This window comes from Strix aluco, chromosome 1 (assembly GCF_031877795.1).
Source record: "Strix aluco isolate bStrAlu1 chromosome 1, bStrAlu1.hap1, whole genome shotgun sequence".
NCBI classification, from domain to species: domain Eukaryota; kingdom Metazoa; phylum Chordata; class Aves; order Strigiformes; family Strigidae; genus Strix; species Strix aluco.
This window is the reverse complement of record NC_133931.1, coordinates 41,731,955-41,749,500: the sequence shown is the minus strand read 5'-3', so window position 1 is coordinate 41,749,500 and position 17,546 is coordinate 41,731,955. Positions and strand designations below refer to the sequence as shown.

The window sequence follows — 17,546 nt, the reverse complement described above, 5'->3', positions numbered from 1 at the left end:
GACTGGATTTCCTCCACTGTTTGTTTTCCTCTTAAAAATGTGCGGAGTTCCAAGGCTGGTATCCTTCTGTGATCTCCTCATGCCAGCCACCCCAGTGTCAGCTCTTCCACTGCCAGCCTGCTAGGCTCAGTGGACAGCTGCAGGAGAAGGGAGAGGACATGTCTCTTGGCTGCAACCCAAAAGTGGCCTGGATTGGAGGGAGCTTTGCTCCAGAAGGACCTTCACTGGGTCATGCCTTTCTCCACTGCACCCTTATGCTGGCTCTGTTCCCTCTGTGGGATGTAGGAGCTGCAAGGGAGGTGATGAAGAGCACTTGAAGTGTCTCTTCCCTTTTCCTCTAATCTCTGTGTGTCCTTGCAATCTATTTCTGCTTCCCAACCCACTGTTTGGTGTCCCCTTCTCTTCTCAACACATTTTCCTCTGCTCTTTTCCTGGTAATTGCACTTCTCCTGTACCTCTTTCTGTCTTGCCATTTCTCTCTCTTCTTGTGTATGTTCCCACACTCCCAATTCCAGTTTTGGATTGAGATTTTTTTTTTTTTTTGAGCTTGGATGCCTCAACCCTCCCTGCACTGCCTCCCTCTCCACTTGATTAAATGCACTGGCTGTCACTTAATACAGCTTTTGTATGGTGAGGTTTTTGTGGTTTCTTAAAAGTTGTGGCCGGGAAGAATTTCCATCATCATCATAACTTCATCAGGGCCCTCAGATAGGCAAAAACCATTCAGTGCACAAGAGTCTGGACAGTCTGACTTCTTAAAAGCAGCTTTCTAATAAAATTGTTTTAGTGAAAAGTCATTACATTAAATATCAGTAATATGGAAACAACTTTGAGCATCAAACGTGGATGTTAAACAAAAGTTTGGATGCCCGTTAACAAGTAGCTAACTGGATATTCATCTTCAGTTAAATAGATTGCAAGCAGTTTGTGAAGGTCTGTAGTTTTAACATGTGAACTCTGTGAGCACGTATTTCCAATACAGCAATTAAGAAAAAAATATACTCAGTGTATTCTAACAGCTAACACCTCAGCAACTCTAGTAAATACATCTGGTATAGTCTAAGGGTTACACAGCAAATGTGTAATTATGCCATGCACATACAATGTGGCACTTGTGTTGGGTTATACAGCTATATCATTGATTGCAATATTATAATAACATGGAAGACCTAAATTGCACTGCATTCCAGTGCCAAGATCAGTATTTTTAACCATCTGCTAGAGGAAGTCTTAAATATACAGACATGTCTTCAAGATATTATGCGCTCCTTTCATTTTCTTTCTTGGCTTCTAACACCATGTATCTTTAGAGCTGAGGCTGGAGAAAAGGGGAATGAACTATCCTGTGGTATGGGAAAATATCCTCCTATCTAGAGAAAAACATAGCAGTACCAGTCAAAAATGAAAGATATAATTCATGTAGTTGCTCTGAAGGTTGCAGTGCCCTGGAACACTGCTGTAAATCATGTGTGGTTTGTTTGTTTTTTATTCTATTAGTTATTATTATTTTTAAAAGACCTGATTTGTTTTTACACAGTCAAACTTTTATAGTGTGTTTATTTAAGAAAAAATAAATCAGCAGTGTTTCATGTATGTAAAGTTTCAATGCTTAGAAATGGTTAACTCAGGGCAATATGGTGTAGAAATTGTTTTTAAATAGCCACGCTGTCCTTATGGCAGTAATATTTCATGTTACAGAAAAGGCTCTTTAATACAAAGAGTTTTGACAAACAAGACCCCACAGCTAATCAGAAGAGTGGCTCAAAGTCCTCGGTTGTCAGAATTAGGGCACTCTGTTGTACTTCACTGACTGAACATTATCATTTTTCTGTTGGTACTGGTTTTAGCATACTCTGTTTTTAATTGTGCCTAATATACTGCCTATTAAAGGTGGTCTCGTAGGTTCTTAATATCAATAAAAGACACTCATTGGCTATATTTTAATATTTATTTCTAAAGAGGAAATTATTGTGTTCATGTGTAGTTTATTAAAAAGAATTTTCCATATAACAAGATAAGAGTAAGCTGTTAAGGGAGAAAAGATTTAAACATATATCATCTATGTGACTTTCTGGTTTCTTGCTTGTAAAAATTTGGCAAGTATTGTAAGAAATATTCCATATTCTTGTGCACTATTTCTTTCAAATGTATTTTCACAACAGGTAAGCAACTTTGGAACGATGGTATTAAGCTTTGTTTTGAAACTTTGAAAATAGGTATTTTAAAACGTTTCTCTTACTAATTAAATCTCTGACTAAAGGAATGAAAATTTTAAGCATGATATATTTTTTTCATTTATAATAGCTCTTTATGGTTTCTGTTTTTTCACAGCATAAATTGTTGGGTTTCTCTGGGCTATATTTGTTTACTTTGGATCTTCATGTATTTGAATATTTCCGGAGTTTTGCAGGATTAGCGACTGAAAGAGAATGTCTAACTGCAGCTGGTTTTGTGGGTTTATTGTTATTTCTCAAATAAAATCTGTTTATAGTTATTATACTATGTTCTTTTAACATATTTCTCATTGTAAACAGTTTTAGAAGACTTTTCTCAATAAATAAGAGTCTAAACATGGCAACTTGAGATTTCAGGGCTTTTGGCCTCTTACGACAGAGTCTGGTAAATTTTTTCCTTTCCCACAAAAACGAGCTGAGCTGGCAGTAGCAGCAGGTATCCATTTATGTCCATGAGATCAGAGATTGCTACACTCTTCTGAGAAAGGGGAGTCAGGATCAAATCCCCAGTCCCTGAACTGGAGCGAGTTTCCCACCTCCTGAGGAAGAACTCAGTTGGCAGAATATTGAGTGGGTCTTCCTATTTCAACTGAAATGTCCTACTTGCTAGAAATTACTTAATTGCACTGGAGCTCAGTTAGTAACCCAGTTTCCTCACCAAGTACCCTATGTGAGCTTTCTTACCCTTTCCTTAATTTAAAGAAAGCTTACAAATACTTTTTTTTTTTTTTTAGAAGTGGAAACCTTTGAATTGCAGTGCAGGAGAGGGATCTGTCTCTACATACAGTATAGTCTAGTACTTTGAGCATCTACCGTGGAGGGCTGCTTCCAGCCTGTACTCCAAGTCAAGCAGACAAAAAGGTGTTTTCTTCAGCATTCTCATCATCCTTGGCTGCATTTTTAGGGCCAGCAAGTACCTCCTGGATAAGGTGGTGTGAATGAGTAAGATGGGCAAGGAAATCCCTGGTTCCTCTACAGCTTGGGAATTAGCCATCAGGCTTAGTTCTGTGTGTGCCTGTTAGCAGAAACAGCAGGGCTGCACCTGTGCTGGGTGGCAAGGGTGTGCAGGGCATGCCCATGGGCCTCTTCTTCTGAACATCCTTCCTGTCTTACATGCTCATGTTCCTTCCAGATTTCTCACAGTTCCTTTCCATGATGGAAAATGGGGAAGGTGTCCAGGTTTTGACCTGGTTTGGTTTGGTGTTCAGGACATAGCTGGAGTGTTGTACCCAGACAGAAGAGCTCAGAAGTGATTCTCAATTTATTAATTTAAGCAAAAAAGTATTGGCAGAGGAACATGTGCTTCAAGGTGAGATACAAGCCTAAAGATCAGTTACCCAAGATTTTATGAACTCTGCTACCACTTAAATGGTGAACATAGAGACTGTTTCCATACAGAATCTGCCATTTTAGGTGTGTGTATTTCAGTTTTCATTAGTTTTGAGTGCTCAGCTTGAGGTTGCTTTTATAGCTTTGCATGAAGCAAGATGCCAAATCTCAAAGGGAAGCTGTTGCCTTGCTGCAGTAGCTGTGAAGGAGGTGAACCTACTGAATTCACCCAGTCGTGGGTCCTCAAGTCTTTGAGGGGCTGTGTTGGTAGACACACTGCACCTTTAATATAAACTTTCATTTTGAAAACCTATACTTTTCACTTTATCAATTTAAATCTGTAATGATTTCTTAGTATTTCAAGTTTACATGCAGAAGAAGTTCTTCTAAGCCAGGATGATTTATGTTTTAGTGTTCACTTCATAGTTTAAGACCAAGTCAGATCCCATAGTTGCACTGGTGATGACAAGTACGCTACAGTAGAATGCTTTAACATTCATACAAGTTTTCAAACATTTAAGGGATTTAGGACTACGTTTAGTTTATCTCAGTGTGTCAAATGGTCCAGAATTGGCATTTTGAAAATACTGCTATCAGAATGTATGTTCTGTAGCTGAGTTAATGATAATAATTTTTTTGGTGAGGAATGCTGCAGCAGAAGTTACTGAGCTGTTTCCCAGCTGCCTAATTACTGATTACGCTTGTGCTTCTGTTGTTCTCTGCAGGGCAGAGGATCAGACTCTGCTGTGTGGCCAGGGGCCACATGGGTGGCTGATGTATGGAGTCTGCAAATCTTGCTAGTGAGGCAGCCTATCTGTGTGGCAGTACTAGAAGGAGGGTGCTTTGCGGGTGTATCTCTGCATTTTGCAGATAGAAGATTTTGATTTCCTTTTTTGCTAATGCATATGATTTCTACTGAACCTATTACCACAAAGATTTGGGTAGCTAAAATGATGTGTTCCATTTAAAACATTTTTGCTGCGCTTCATAATTAAAACCATTTTGTTCAGCCTCATTCTGTTTTCTCCCAGAGCACAGCGATGATCCCCAAATTTTTATTATTTTTTATTTTTTTTAACATGTGGAAAATGTTACCAGTGGGGAAAAAAAGTGGTTTTCCAGGATGCTGAATCCAAGCATGGTGGTGCAGGACAGCTGCCAGGAGCAAGGAGATGAGGTGCTAGCTTTTCCTGTCAGAAGAGGAGAAGAAATGAAAAGCATAGTCCAGATAGCACTGCTCCTTCAACCAAAGCAGAGCAGGAGTTACTGCATCTTGCAAAAGCAGAATGGTGCAATGGAGAAACATTTTGAAGAGGTGGTGGTGAAGGAGCAGAGAAATAAGAATCCTCCTTTTCCCAGAGAAGAGGGACCAAACAGCTGGGACCCAGTGCAGCAGGGACCTGTCTCAGGATCTGATGAACCTCTGAAATATGATGCAGCACCACAACCAAGTATCCTGTATTGAAGAATGGGTTGTGTTCATTTCTAGAAGTGCAGAGAGGAACCTGGGGAAATTGTGTAGGCCCAGGAGACTACTAGATAAATTGGCAATTGTGATCTTGTAGGGAGGAGGCTATAAATTTAAATGTGATGGTTATGGAGAGATGCAGAATTAAAAGGATAAAAGTGGTTTGGGCTTGGACTATTGACTCTAGCTGATGAATGAGCAGTAAAGGTGTTTCCTAAAGCTTTGCAAAGTGTTTAGAGAATTGTTCTCATAAAATGCACATTGAAATAGAAGTATTCCCATAAAGCTAGAGCTACAATTTTACAATTACATTCCTTATTATACTTTTTTAGGCCCTTTCCTGATTTTTTTGTTTGTTTGTTTAAATGAGAGGCTGAAATTATTCCAAGGAGTGCAGTATGGTGTAAGCAGCACAGGGGTCCAAAGACAACAGAATTGATTTCCATTACATCTTTTTAGAAACACAGCATGCGATATCGCTCTAAATAATAAGACAACTTGGGGTTTTTTTTTTACTATCTAGTTGGAAGAAAGGGAAATTTAATTTCTGAGCTTTCCTGTGCATTTGTGCAGCTGTCTGTGCCTTTTGAAAGAAATCAGAGTTTTCATGTGTGCGAGCCATCTATAGGGCAGTATTCACCCAGAAGCAAGTATCGCTGAGTGGATTGTTGCTCCGGGTAGGAAATTTAACAGTGCTGGATTTCAGAATTGAAAAGAAGCAAAATTATTTCTCTTTCAAAGCGGCATCTCTATCCAGCTCCCACTGAGTGCTAAGCATACATTACAGGGGCAGTATGTAAGTGTAGCTGCTAAGTTGCTTTCCTGCTTTCCAGGCATTTGTACCTCCATGGGTTTTCCAGAAGCTATTTCCCTGTAACAGTGTTAGCATTTCTGGTTATGGCGCATCCTGCTTTAAACCTCATCATTTTAACTGTGCAGTAAAATAGAAAGAGGGCTAAGTGCTGACAGTGTTTTGTTTATGGAGAGTTTTATCTTATAAGTCTTTGATTGTGATGTAAGAGCAAAGCAGAATTATCGTAAATATATCAGCCCATTGTATGTTCATCTGTGCAAATTATTACAAAGCTACTGCAAATTTTAGTTTGGGTTCTTTGGTTGAAAGTAATACATCAGCAGTGAAAAGTGGCAGCCTTTGCCAAAACCGTTACCTTTCCACTTGGTGGAGCTTTTCCATGTCTACGTAATTCTGCTTCTCTTGGTTTTAGGTCACTGTAGTTCACATTTTTTATGACCTTTTGAAGGCTTAAACATCTACTTGAACAGATATTGCTCTTACTAGTAAAGTTCACAGTTTCGCATCTTGTCAGGGAGCAGAGTTGAAAATCAGCACTTCCATTAGTATTTTAAGTCATGGTAGATCTGAAAGATTATTTCATCTCCTCATGCTTTATCTTGACAGTTAATATTATGTGAGACCAAGTCTACACCCGTACACATATTTATCTAAAATTGGTTTCAAAAAATGAAATAGTGCTGCCATTCTGGATGTGCATTATCTTAGGTCAATTTAAGTCTAGTTTATTTAGGCTTAGCCTGTATATTTAAACTTAATAATGTAAATATATGAGGTTTATAATGACGGTTATCCACAGAAGAACTTGTATCAGTTTTAGACATACACAATAGTATAACTTAGTATATAGACCTGTAGCAAGTCATTCTCAGTGAAGCCCTCATTTATAGGCTTTGCAGGGACAAAACAGCATCTTTATAATGAGACCTGCAGCTCTAAAGTGCACCTGGTCATTAGCAGAGCCAGACATTTTCCCTCTGTGTCCTGTGTTCCTATGCAGATTTTGTTTTGTGATCATTTTGAGTCCTATTGAGATCACTTGTTGATTACTTATGTTGGAATTTGTGGGATGTTTATGGTGCATCTTGAGGTAGTGGTAGTTATATTTTATCATCTGGAAAATAAAATTGACACAGGCCTTTAAATATCAAGGAAAGCAGAGTAAAGGCTGTCAGCCTTCGTTATATTTATCCACTGTGCTTCCTCCTACCTCCAGTACAATTGCTTCATCTGCTGTCCCAGAGGGATGAATTAAGAGCATGAGCTTCACTGTAGCTTTGTCAGGTGAAGCGGTATCCTCACCAAAGTCAAGAGCAGAAATTCCATTAATTTCATTTGGGCCACATTTTTACTGTTGTTTTTTGCTGCTTTGTTGCAACTTTGATACTGTTAAAATACATAGTGCTGTGGATACTTTTAGGCAAAAGCTGGCTGAAGCTTGGCCAATGTGTAGGAGCTACAGGGCAACACAGAACCAGGGAGAAAAGCACGTTGTTTGCTCTCAGTTAGCGTCATTCAGTCGGTGTTCAGAATGCAGCTTTAGTTTATTTTTTTCTCTCCTACCTAGAGTATTGTACAATAACACTGTATTAATAATAGCGCTAAAAATAAATACTTGCCAGAATGGGGCCAGTTCATAAATTTCTTTTAAATTTCAAAAAACTGCATATTTAGAATATATGGAACTGTAATTCCAAAGTTTCTGCTTAATTTATCACCTCCTACTGTCTTGGCTTTAAATCAAAGAAAGAATATTTCATAGAGGATTTATTTGTAGTTAATGTTAGTTGTATAGGTATTGCTGCTCTAGGCAGTATTGTGTTCCCCTAAATCATGCAGATAGTGCGTCTGCTATTTAAATGTGAATGTTTGACAAACATATTACAGACCTAAGAGTGATTAGAGCACAAGGCCTAGAATGCATAAGTGCTTTGGATCTCCACCTCTGTCACAAAGGAATCCTGAATCGAAGTGTTTGGCTGAAAATACAGCTTTAAAAAACCAAAACCTCTCTGCCGCTTTGTAGGTTTTGTATTCTACTCAGCAGGTCTGCAACAGTTGCTGAGTGTTACAGGAGCACGTTTAGTGAAAACTTGAAGAAAGGTTTTATTAATGTATACATAGTATTAAAATGAACTATGTTTGAATGCGAGCATAATTTTTTACCTTTGTTTTTCTTTAAATAATCTCTTAAGTATTAGCAGTTGTTATAAGGAAGAGCAAAAATGCAAATCTGGAGTGAATCCTGAAACACACAATTCAGTCCATAGAAGAAGTAAACCTACAGAGTAGACATTTGGATGTAAACAGAGTAAAAGGAATGTTTCTTGGCTCCCTAAATATATTTCACACATTTCCTGGGAGTGGGTGAAGAAAACCTATTCACCTTCGAATTTCTGCAGTGCAAAACTGGTACCAGAGCTGTAAGCAGCAGGAAATTCAGATGCCTAAGCAGTGAGTTTCTTTGGAGTTTAAGCCAGAAGAAAGCCCTTTCTGTACTCCTGTTGCTGCAATGATGATTTTCACAACTGGAAACTAAGTGGCACAATTTTGTCTTCCTGAAACTACACTGTACTGCTTGCTTCTCAGTCTCTTTCATTACCGATGAAATTAATAAGTAGCAAGGCTCTCTAGTGTCACTGCTGTGTTTCAGGTGCCTGCGGACAGCAGAGAGGCTGGTAGGAATTGCTCTCACTTTCCCAGCTAGCAGCAGAATTAGGCTGCAGCCATCACCAGCACAGGCAGGAGAAGTTGTTTCATTAGCACTTTACATTCATCCACCTCTCTTTCATCCCACTTTCCTTTCTAACAGTACCTGGTTAACAATTTTTAGCTCTCTGACATAAGAGTACTGGATAAACTTGCCGTGATACTTAAATGCAGCCCCTCAGTGAAATGGAGCAATTTAAACAACACACAAAAATATAGTTGATCCTTTTTCATAGCTGCATGTACCTTAATTTATACCAGCAGCCCCACAGGTACAAATCCTCCATGTCTGGCCACGTAACCCACCTGGTCATTTCTCTCTCAGCTCCCTGTGCTGGCTCAGGTGGACATTTCTGCCCTGGTTCCTCACCAGGTCTTTGGTTTTCTTTCTAGACTTGTGTGAAGCTCATTGTCAGTCACAGCATATTTCCATTAACTTCAGGGCATTTGGCCCCATACGTGCTTGCAAACAAGCATGCTTGTTCTCTCGGATGAACATGCATGCTTAGTGGATGGTTTTTTCTTCTTTTTTTTTCCTTTTAACTGTGGCGTTGAAGCCAAAATAGATGCTTAGTCTCCTAAGCAATGCCTGCTAGCATTGGCCAGGGCTGTCCCAAGTGAGGAAGTTAAGTGCTTCCATAAAACTTCCAAAAACAGCCTCGAGTCCCCACAGCTCCGATCTGTAGTGATGTGTGGAGCCAGTTGCCAGTAGAAGAATGGAGCTGGCAAATGTCCTCTGGGACAGGACCATGCTGGCCTTTAATGACAATGGCCAAGGTGGAAGTGAAGGGTTGTGGTCTCGCTTATTCGTATGGTATTAACTCAGTTGGGTGAAAGTGCTTAGTACAGAGAATGGGGGTTTTGGTTGTTTGGGGGTTTTTCTTCCTCCTGACAAGACCCCTGTTCTCATATAGATTTGATTTCTGCACACAGGTATCAAATATACACACCAATGGGGTATTTTTACAAGCACTTAGCCATCAAGATCTGAGCTGGTGATGTGGAAAGATTTGATTTGTGTATATGGAAGAGAAATGTGTATGTGCAGATGCGTGTTGGAATTGCCTTCAGCACATCTGGAAATTTGATACTTAATTTCAAAATAGTCCCAATAAATATGTTGATTCAAAAGAGGAAAGCAAGCTTTTTCTCTTTCAGAAAGACTTAGTTAAAATTCAGGAAGTCAAACTGCTGAGGAGTTAGCACTAGGATTTATAAAACAACATTGAAAGGGAAGCTTAATTAACATTTCACTACCCTTTCAATTGCTCTGAAAGCGTGTCTGGTTTATCACCCACCTAAATATGTTAGTTTGTATTTGAAGAATGCTTGTGACAGTGAGCCTTCAGGAGAAAGCTCAGCTTTTTCCTATAATCTCATTATAGCATTTATGTATTTTATTTGCTTGCTTTGACCTTGGATGATTTAGAGAGAATATTCAATGTATATATAATGTATTTCTGGGAATCAGTACTTGAGGCTGTATCTTTAGCTGGAATTTAAATTTTCTGTGGGTTTTTTTTTGTCTAAACAATGTACTGATGGCACACCCTATATTAATAAGTTGGGTAGATGGATGAGCACACACAGGATGGCAGTACACACGAAAGTAAGTCATCCCTGGGAAGGATGCTGCTCTGTGCTCCTTAGGATGAGTAAAGAAGTAGCAGCTGTTTTTCTTTCTCTCTGAAGAACACAGTGATAACAGAAACGGGATATTAAAAAGGGCAGCATAGATTAATGGGGCAGTAATAAAACAAATGAGACCCATTAGTGAAATCACTGCTTGAAAAGTAGATTCCGTGATAAGTGCCCTTCAGTGCCTCATGTAGTAAAATTGTTACAGCACTTGTAACGTCATCCATGGTGTTGGATTTTAGACTGTTGTGACAGGATCTTAAAATAATTTAGATGAAGGTAAACTTCATTTGCACTTAGTGCTTGGTAGAAAACTTGAATGATTGTATCTAACTGTGAAGACAAGTTCTTGCCTTTCAAACCTAGTCAGAATGTTTTTGTGTGCTCATAAAATCTTTCATCAAAAAAACAAAGCCTTTTTCTGTTGTTCTGTTAAATCTGTAAGGTGATCACAAGAACTTGGAAAGCCTTATTTTACTGCTGGAGCACCGGTGCTTTGGGGACTAATGTTCAAACAGACTTTGAACTGGAATCGGTGGCTTTAGCAAGATTGTTGGTTTTACATTAGATTAACGATGAAAGGTGCATTGCCCTTAAAACGCTACATGCCTCTGTTTGCTCTCTGCTTTTTAGACATTAGTTTTCTGGAACATTTAATAAAAAAGGAAAATACACTTAATTTCTTAGATTACAGAGTATGTTGCCTATAAGGAGAAAAAAGTTTGGGGTTTACAGATAAAATATGTACACAGATCAACTAATCAAAGCCAAAGTTATTAGTTTGAAAGTGATCTTTCGTTGATCTTCAGGAGACAGGTGGGTCTAAATCTCTGAACTGACACATATTGTTTCTCTTTCTCTCTCCAGAAAGAAATGCATGGCTGAATCGTAGTGGGATTTGATTTTTTAAATTATTTTATTTTCCAGTGTAATTTAATTAAATCCAAGCTTGGACTGTAAGCAATAAGCAACACATTTCTTGTAAGATGCACAGGGGTGCAGAGCGAGAGGGGGGCACGGGCGCCCCGAGCGCCGCCTCCCCTGCGCCGCTGGCGGTGGCGGCTGCATCCCGTCCGGCGGTGGGAGAGGAGGGCTGGGAGGCGGCTGTTGCTATCGCGCTGATGTCAGGCGCTCTCACTAACGTGTGGTTGGTTATTCTGCGTTTCAGATCGCTGCTGGTAGCGGAGCACAAAGGGAACGGCGAGACTCCTGCATCTTTCAGCAAGAAGAAAGGAGTCAGCGGAGCAGACTAATACGGACTTGTGTCGGGTGGCCTTGCCCTACAAAGGCTGCCTTTAAAAGAGAAACGCAGTGTTATTTAATGAGCTGTGAGATGAGGTGCTGCTGCTAACGCTCAGATCCCGGGATTCATCGGCTATTCATTGTGCTTAATGTACATGTTTCTGCACCGTGCATTTAGGAGAACCCAGAGAAGAATCCAAAACGGCTGCGGGGGAAAGACCACCAAACATGCCTACAGAAACACTACCGACAGGTAGCATGGTGAAGCCGGTCAGCCCTGCCGTGACTTTCACGTCCGCCGTTCCTCTCCGCATCCTGAACAAAGGACCTGACTATTTTCGCAGGCAGGCGGAGCCTAATCCAAAAAGACTGAGCGCGGTGGAGAGGCTAGAAGCCGACAAGGCAAAATATGTCAAGAGCCAGGAGGTCATCAATGCCAAGCAGGAGCCTGTGAAGCCGGCAGTGCTGGCGAAGCCGCCAGTCTGTCCTGCAGCCAAGAGAGCGCTGGGGAGCCCCACCTTGAAAGTCTTCAGCAACAACGCAAAGACTGAGAGCGGCGTCCAGAGAGAAAATCTGAAACTTGAGATTTTGAAGAACATCATCAACAGCTCTGAAGGCTCCAGCTCGGGTTCAGGGCACAAGCATGGTCCCCGAAACTGGCCGCCCCACAGAGCCGATTCAACAGAGCTGAACCGACACTCATTTGCCGAATCTTTGAAGGTTTACCCCACACAGGGCCGTAGCAGCCCACAGGAGAGCAGCTCCAATGTCAGCAGAAGGCTCCTAGATCAGTCGGCAGAGACTTTTTTGCATGTCTCTCACAGCTCCTCAGACATTAGGAAAGTAAATAGTGCAAAGCCCTTAAAAGCAATACCCTGCAGTAGTTCAGCCCCGCCTCTGCCTCCAAAGCCCAAAATCGCTGCCATTGCCACCCTGAAATCCCCAGAGATTGAGGCAGTTGAGTCTGGATGCGGAGTTAGTAGAAGACCCTCCCTACAGCGATCAAAATCAGACTTAAGCGACAGATACTTTCGTGTCGACGCAGATGTTGAACGATTCTTTAACTACTGCGGACTGGATCCTGAAGAGCTTGAAAACCTTGGGATGGAAAACTTTGCAAGGGCTAACTCTGATATTATATCCCTCAACTTTCGCAGTGCAAGCATGATTAGCTCAGACTGTGAACAGTCTCAGGACAGCAACAGTGACCTTAGAAATGATGACAGTGCCAATGACCGTGTGCCATATGGCATTTCTGCCATTGAAAGGAATGCCAGAATCATCAAGTGGTTATATAGCATCAAGCAAGCTAGAGAGTCACAGAAAGTGTCCCATGTGTGAGAGAAAAATCCACTGTAGAAAAAGCAAGGACTGTATCTTTGTCTGTGAATATTCAGTTGTGAAGGGTTGTGAAGTCTACTTGAAGTCTTGTACACTTCTCAAATCTCTTTGTGTTGCTTGTTGTGCAATGTTTCCAAGTTGCATGCCTGTCAACATGTGAGCTGACCTGGCTTCCACTTGAACAATAACTACAAAGCCTGGCTGAGCATACACATTATCTGCCAAAAGTTTAAGACGAGAATCTGATTAGGGCTTCAGTATAATCAAAGTGTTTACATGGAAAGGTTATATGACTTCTTTGTTATTTATGTGGTTCCGTGTGGATTTTATATATGTCACTTTTTGTCTTAATACAGATATTGTCAACTGACGTTACTAGTTTCAAAGTTGAGAGAGAATCCCTTTGGGGGGAAGAAAAGCAAAATTGGCCAAAATAAGAGGTTTAGGCATATGACGATAGGCAAAGCAGCCTTATCTCTTGTAGAAAGTGCGTTATTGGCACATGTAAAACTGTTTCTAAATGGCAAACAATTCTACGTACTTAAATTGTGTATCATTGTTAAACTATATATCCCTACCTTTATTTAGTACGGGACTGTTCAGTAAAGGTTTCTTTTTTCTAGGTAAGCTCCCTCAGTTTTACAGCAGAAGTAGTTAGTGAATCTGCTTGACCTCTCCTAAACTAAATGAGTCTTGCATTTGGGTTGATGTAAGCATTTTAATGATTTTTGTATTATCCCTGTTGGAAAAACTTAAAAAAGGTTGGAGTCAACAGATGAAAATGGCGTAGGGGCGGGATTTTGTGGGTTTGGTTTTTACTCAAAGACTCCTGGTCTTAAACTTTTGACAGGAATGATTATATCCTATAGCTGATATTGAATGCCTTTATTAGTCAAACACATCATGACTACAAACTCCATGCTGTCTTTTTAGTTTTTGTAGACCTATTTGAACAGTTAATGAACAAAAATGGAAACACACAGCCATATCAATATAATGCCTCCTATTCAGAAGTAAATACACTCAGTAGCTGAACTATATCTGAAAAATTGTGATTATGTTGTCTTGCATATGTTATATCTAAGGCTGTGAAAGTTTGTTACAGCTCTAGGAAAGTGTAGAAACATGACAGTTATGTAGTTTTTCTTTTTTTTTTTTTTTCTTCTTATCCTCCTTATGATGGTTAGTGCTGCAGGTCAACCTGTTACAAATCTTTTGACAATCTGTGTCTTCCCAGTGGTTTAATTAACTGTCACTTCAACTGACAGTGGCGGCGTGGTAGCAGAGAAGTTGAAAGTACAGTGGTCTGCTTCATTATTATTGTATACATGCTTTGAAGTAAATTGCAGCACTACCTTATACTTCATCAGCTAATAGGAAACTTTTTTATTGTGTAAATGCTGTAAGACTTTGTATATACTTCAGTTGTTACGAAATCTTTAAAAGGAAGAGTGTTATGCTAATAAATAGCTCCTGGTGCAGGTATGGTAGGTTTTTTGTTCTTTTTTTACCCCTCCAATTCTTAAAACTATATCAGGAATTCAATTGCAGTGTGTTTTAGTGCTGTAGAAGGTCTTGGTTAAATAATAGTTCCAGTAAAAGGTTTCTTTTACTAAAGTGCTTTTCAGAATATAATTTTTTATAAAGTAACTATAGCAGCATGATCTGTCTGAAGAACTAGAAGAGATTTTCAAGACTCCTAAAATAGCTTGCTTCTTCCTTACCTAGCAATGTTACTGTTCCCGTTTATAGCATCTGTTCATAATGAATCACCTCAGTCTTCTGAATTATCCTTCAGTAGTGCTTATTTATATATTTGAATATTAAAGATGTTTTACAAAGTCGGGTTCTATCTTTTCTCTAAGAAGCCTGTAGCCCAACTTCTTACTGATAGCCACAGTTAATACAGGCAAGATGGAAGTGGAGCCACACAGTCATTTGTTGCCTGTGGAATTATCCTACATCAGGTTTTACATAACTTTTCCAAATGATTGTTCATGGCGGGGAAAAAGCACACGTTCATTTTCAGGAGGCTACTCTATGGTTTTTACAGTTGGCGTCACAACCTAAGACTTACAACATTCCTAGTTCAGTCAAAAAAAAAAGAGGAGCTATATATTTCAGCTATGGGCACGTTTGTGACATTTTAAGCTCCATGGGTTTCAGTTGGCATTGACATCACACTGGTTTTTCAAGCATATTTTTCCAATAATAAGTTCTACTCAGTTCAGTGACTATTTTGCCAAGGAAAATAATGCTTAAGGGATTAAAGCCAAGTGTAATGCAGCTGTACAGCAATGAAATAAAGAAGTTAAAACTGAAATAAAAATGCACGCACATTGTTCTCTCTCAAGTGTTTTAAGAATGATGATAAACATGCTATCTCAACTGTTGTCAGCCAAAAACGGTAACAAAGAAGCCTTTATAACTAGCAAATGGATTAGAGCATATGCTAGTATTCTGAACTTGTTTCCCAGGGTTTGTTAGGAAGCTCTTGAAAAATTGAATTAATTTCCTTTTAATGCCACAAGGGGTTTAGGCTTGTGAGCTGTCTGTAAGAGAGCATTTCCTCACCTGAGATCTTAAGCAGCACCTTTGACACAGCACAGGCTCTGACTCTGATATCCCTGCTTCTTACAATATGCATATGAATGAGACTTTACAGGACCCAGAACTTCACAATGAGCTGAACTTGCAACTCTGGTGAGGTTGCAGTAACAGAAATGTTCACAAGACTTTGAACAAGCAGTAACAATTGCCTTCATTTGTCACTTAATTACAATTTATGCAGATAGGATTTATTTATAGTCTTGCTATTACCCGTATACTTGCATAAAACCCAAATCATGGGTGTCTGATGTCATTTTGTTTTCAAATGGGGAATAACCATTTTGCCTTTGCAGACAGGTAATCCCATCATGTTGAGAGGGTCTGTTGTTTGTCTCTGCCTTAGGAGATTCCTGAGTGTGAAACATTGAATTTGCAGAGCTGTTACAAACTCAAACGCCTCATCAGGGACCTGTTCTGGTCGTGTTCCTGCTGCCTCCAGCAGGCATTTACTCAGGTGCAAAGCACACAGCAAGTGTCCATGGTTAAACAACAGCTCTTGTTGCAGCAGCAGCTCTGGAGGGAGACACATGTCTATGGCATCCTGTAAAAGCCAGTACTGAGCCCAGCATTGACAGTCCTGGCCCCAGAAGTGAAGAAAAACGCAGTATGTTTTCAGTAATCAGTATGAATTCACACTCACACGCACACAAAAGAAACCACCACAGAGGTTTATGGTGGTTCTGTTATTTTAACTTGCCAGGGAAGGAAAGGAAGAGGAAAATGGTGTGACAAAGTACACTTTAAAGCTATGTACAGCTTTGCGCAGATAAACCAGTAAAAGAGATGGGCAGCAAAGTAAAACTAGTCTTTTAATCACTTCAGATTATATAGTAACAATGTCATGAAAGATAAGGGATACAGGATTTATGCCACAAATTTACATTCAACAACTACATGTTCCGAAATTTTCTTTTTTATGAATGCTGTTTCTGCAAGGGAGAGCGCTGTGCTGCGAGCATATGCACCATCTGAGTGACCGAGGGCTTTTGAAGGATAAACACAGAATGATGATGCTTTTGGCAGAAACTCAAAAATCAGAAGACACGCTCAGACAACAGAGCCAATCAGTATTGCTGACTTATCTCTTTTTACAGCAGTTTATCCATCCATGGAGGCCATACACATTTGATTCCAGTCATTCAATGAAAAACAAAGTGCTTAATGGAGCTCTGCAGTACAGAGCTGAATAATTTCAGTCTGCGGGGGAACAGGAAAGGAGCTAAACCTTAAAAACAGTCTCACCGATACCTATTGATTATGAGATGATAATGTTTAGTATGTTATATTCAGAGCTCACTTGTTCATAAGAAATTTTTTATTAGGCAGACTAGTCAAACCAATAAATCTGGGAGGTGCCAGTTTTCCAAGGCTATAAAACTCATGTTTTATGTGATTAATGGTGCCGCACCAGTAGCCGAACACACTAGGCTTAGAATATAAGAGCATCTGGAGCTTTGTTCCCATGAACAGTAAGGGTCCATTGCCTGTTTTGGCAATGAATATAAATGCAGATACAGTGTAAGGTCCCTTTGTGCTGTACAAGAGAATAAATTGGTCAAGGTGTTTTGTCCTGAATTGTAATATAACTCTATATTAAAATCCTTGTTACCAAGGCCTAGATGTTCGCTGATACTCTGAATTCATCTGACATTCCTTGCTGTCAGCAGAAAGACTCCAATAATCTGCCCTTTGAAATATATCGCCCATAGCTTAATGGGAAAGGCCATTAAAATTGTCTGTTCAGTGTAAGGACTTTTATCTCCTGATGATGGTATCTGTTCAGTAAACCTCTAAATAAGCAATTTTCAGTCAGAGGTATTAACCCATAAATGCCTCTTATTTTTTTTCCCTGGAAGCCCAAGTGGTGATCAATAGTTGTGTCATAGTGTTTGTTGCAGTTAATACATTGCTGTGAAAATGCTCAGATGTTGTCCATTTGGGGTGCAGTGCAATCTAGAGACACCTATACCACACCATCTGTCTTGCTCTGGTAGGTATGAACAGCTGTTAAAAGATATTTTATATTTGATCACTGAAGGATTTGGTTGTGGCTGCCCATCAAAACTCAGCAATAATAAATGGTGACTTTTTTTTAAGTTTTCATGAAAAATAATCATTTATATAACAAAAACTGTAGTCTCTTAAATGTCATTCTGCTAAA

At 39.7% G+C, this 17,546-nt stretch overlaps 1 protein-coding gene across 7 annotated transcripts in view; it reads left to right on the top strand.

Moving 5' to 3' along the window:
• The window catches only part of FAM110B (family with sequence similarity 110 member B), a 152,707-nt gene that overhangs the window by 100,411 nt on the left and 34,750 nt on the right, over positions 1 to 17,546 (top strand). For 6 of the 7 annotated variants that reach the window (XM_074818754.1, XM_074818771.1, XM_074818782.1 and 3 more), the window contains one exon: positions 11,361 to 15,124. The exons of the other annotated variant lie outside the window; for it this stretch is intronic. In XM_074818754.1, coding sequence (XP_074674855.1) covers positions 11,663 to 12,775 — 1,113 coding nt within the window. In that variant the 5' untranslated portion in view covers positions 11,361 to 11,662 and the 3' untranslated portion in view covers positions 12,776 to 15,124. Of the gene's footprint in view, positions 1 to 11,360; positions 15,125 to 17,546 lie in introns of those variants that run through there. 7 annotated transcript variants of the gene reach the window in all.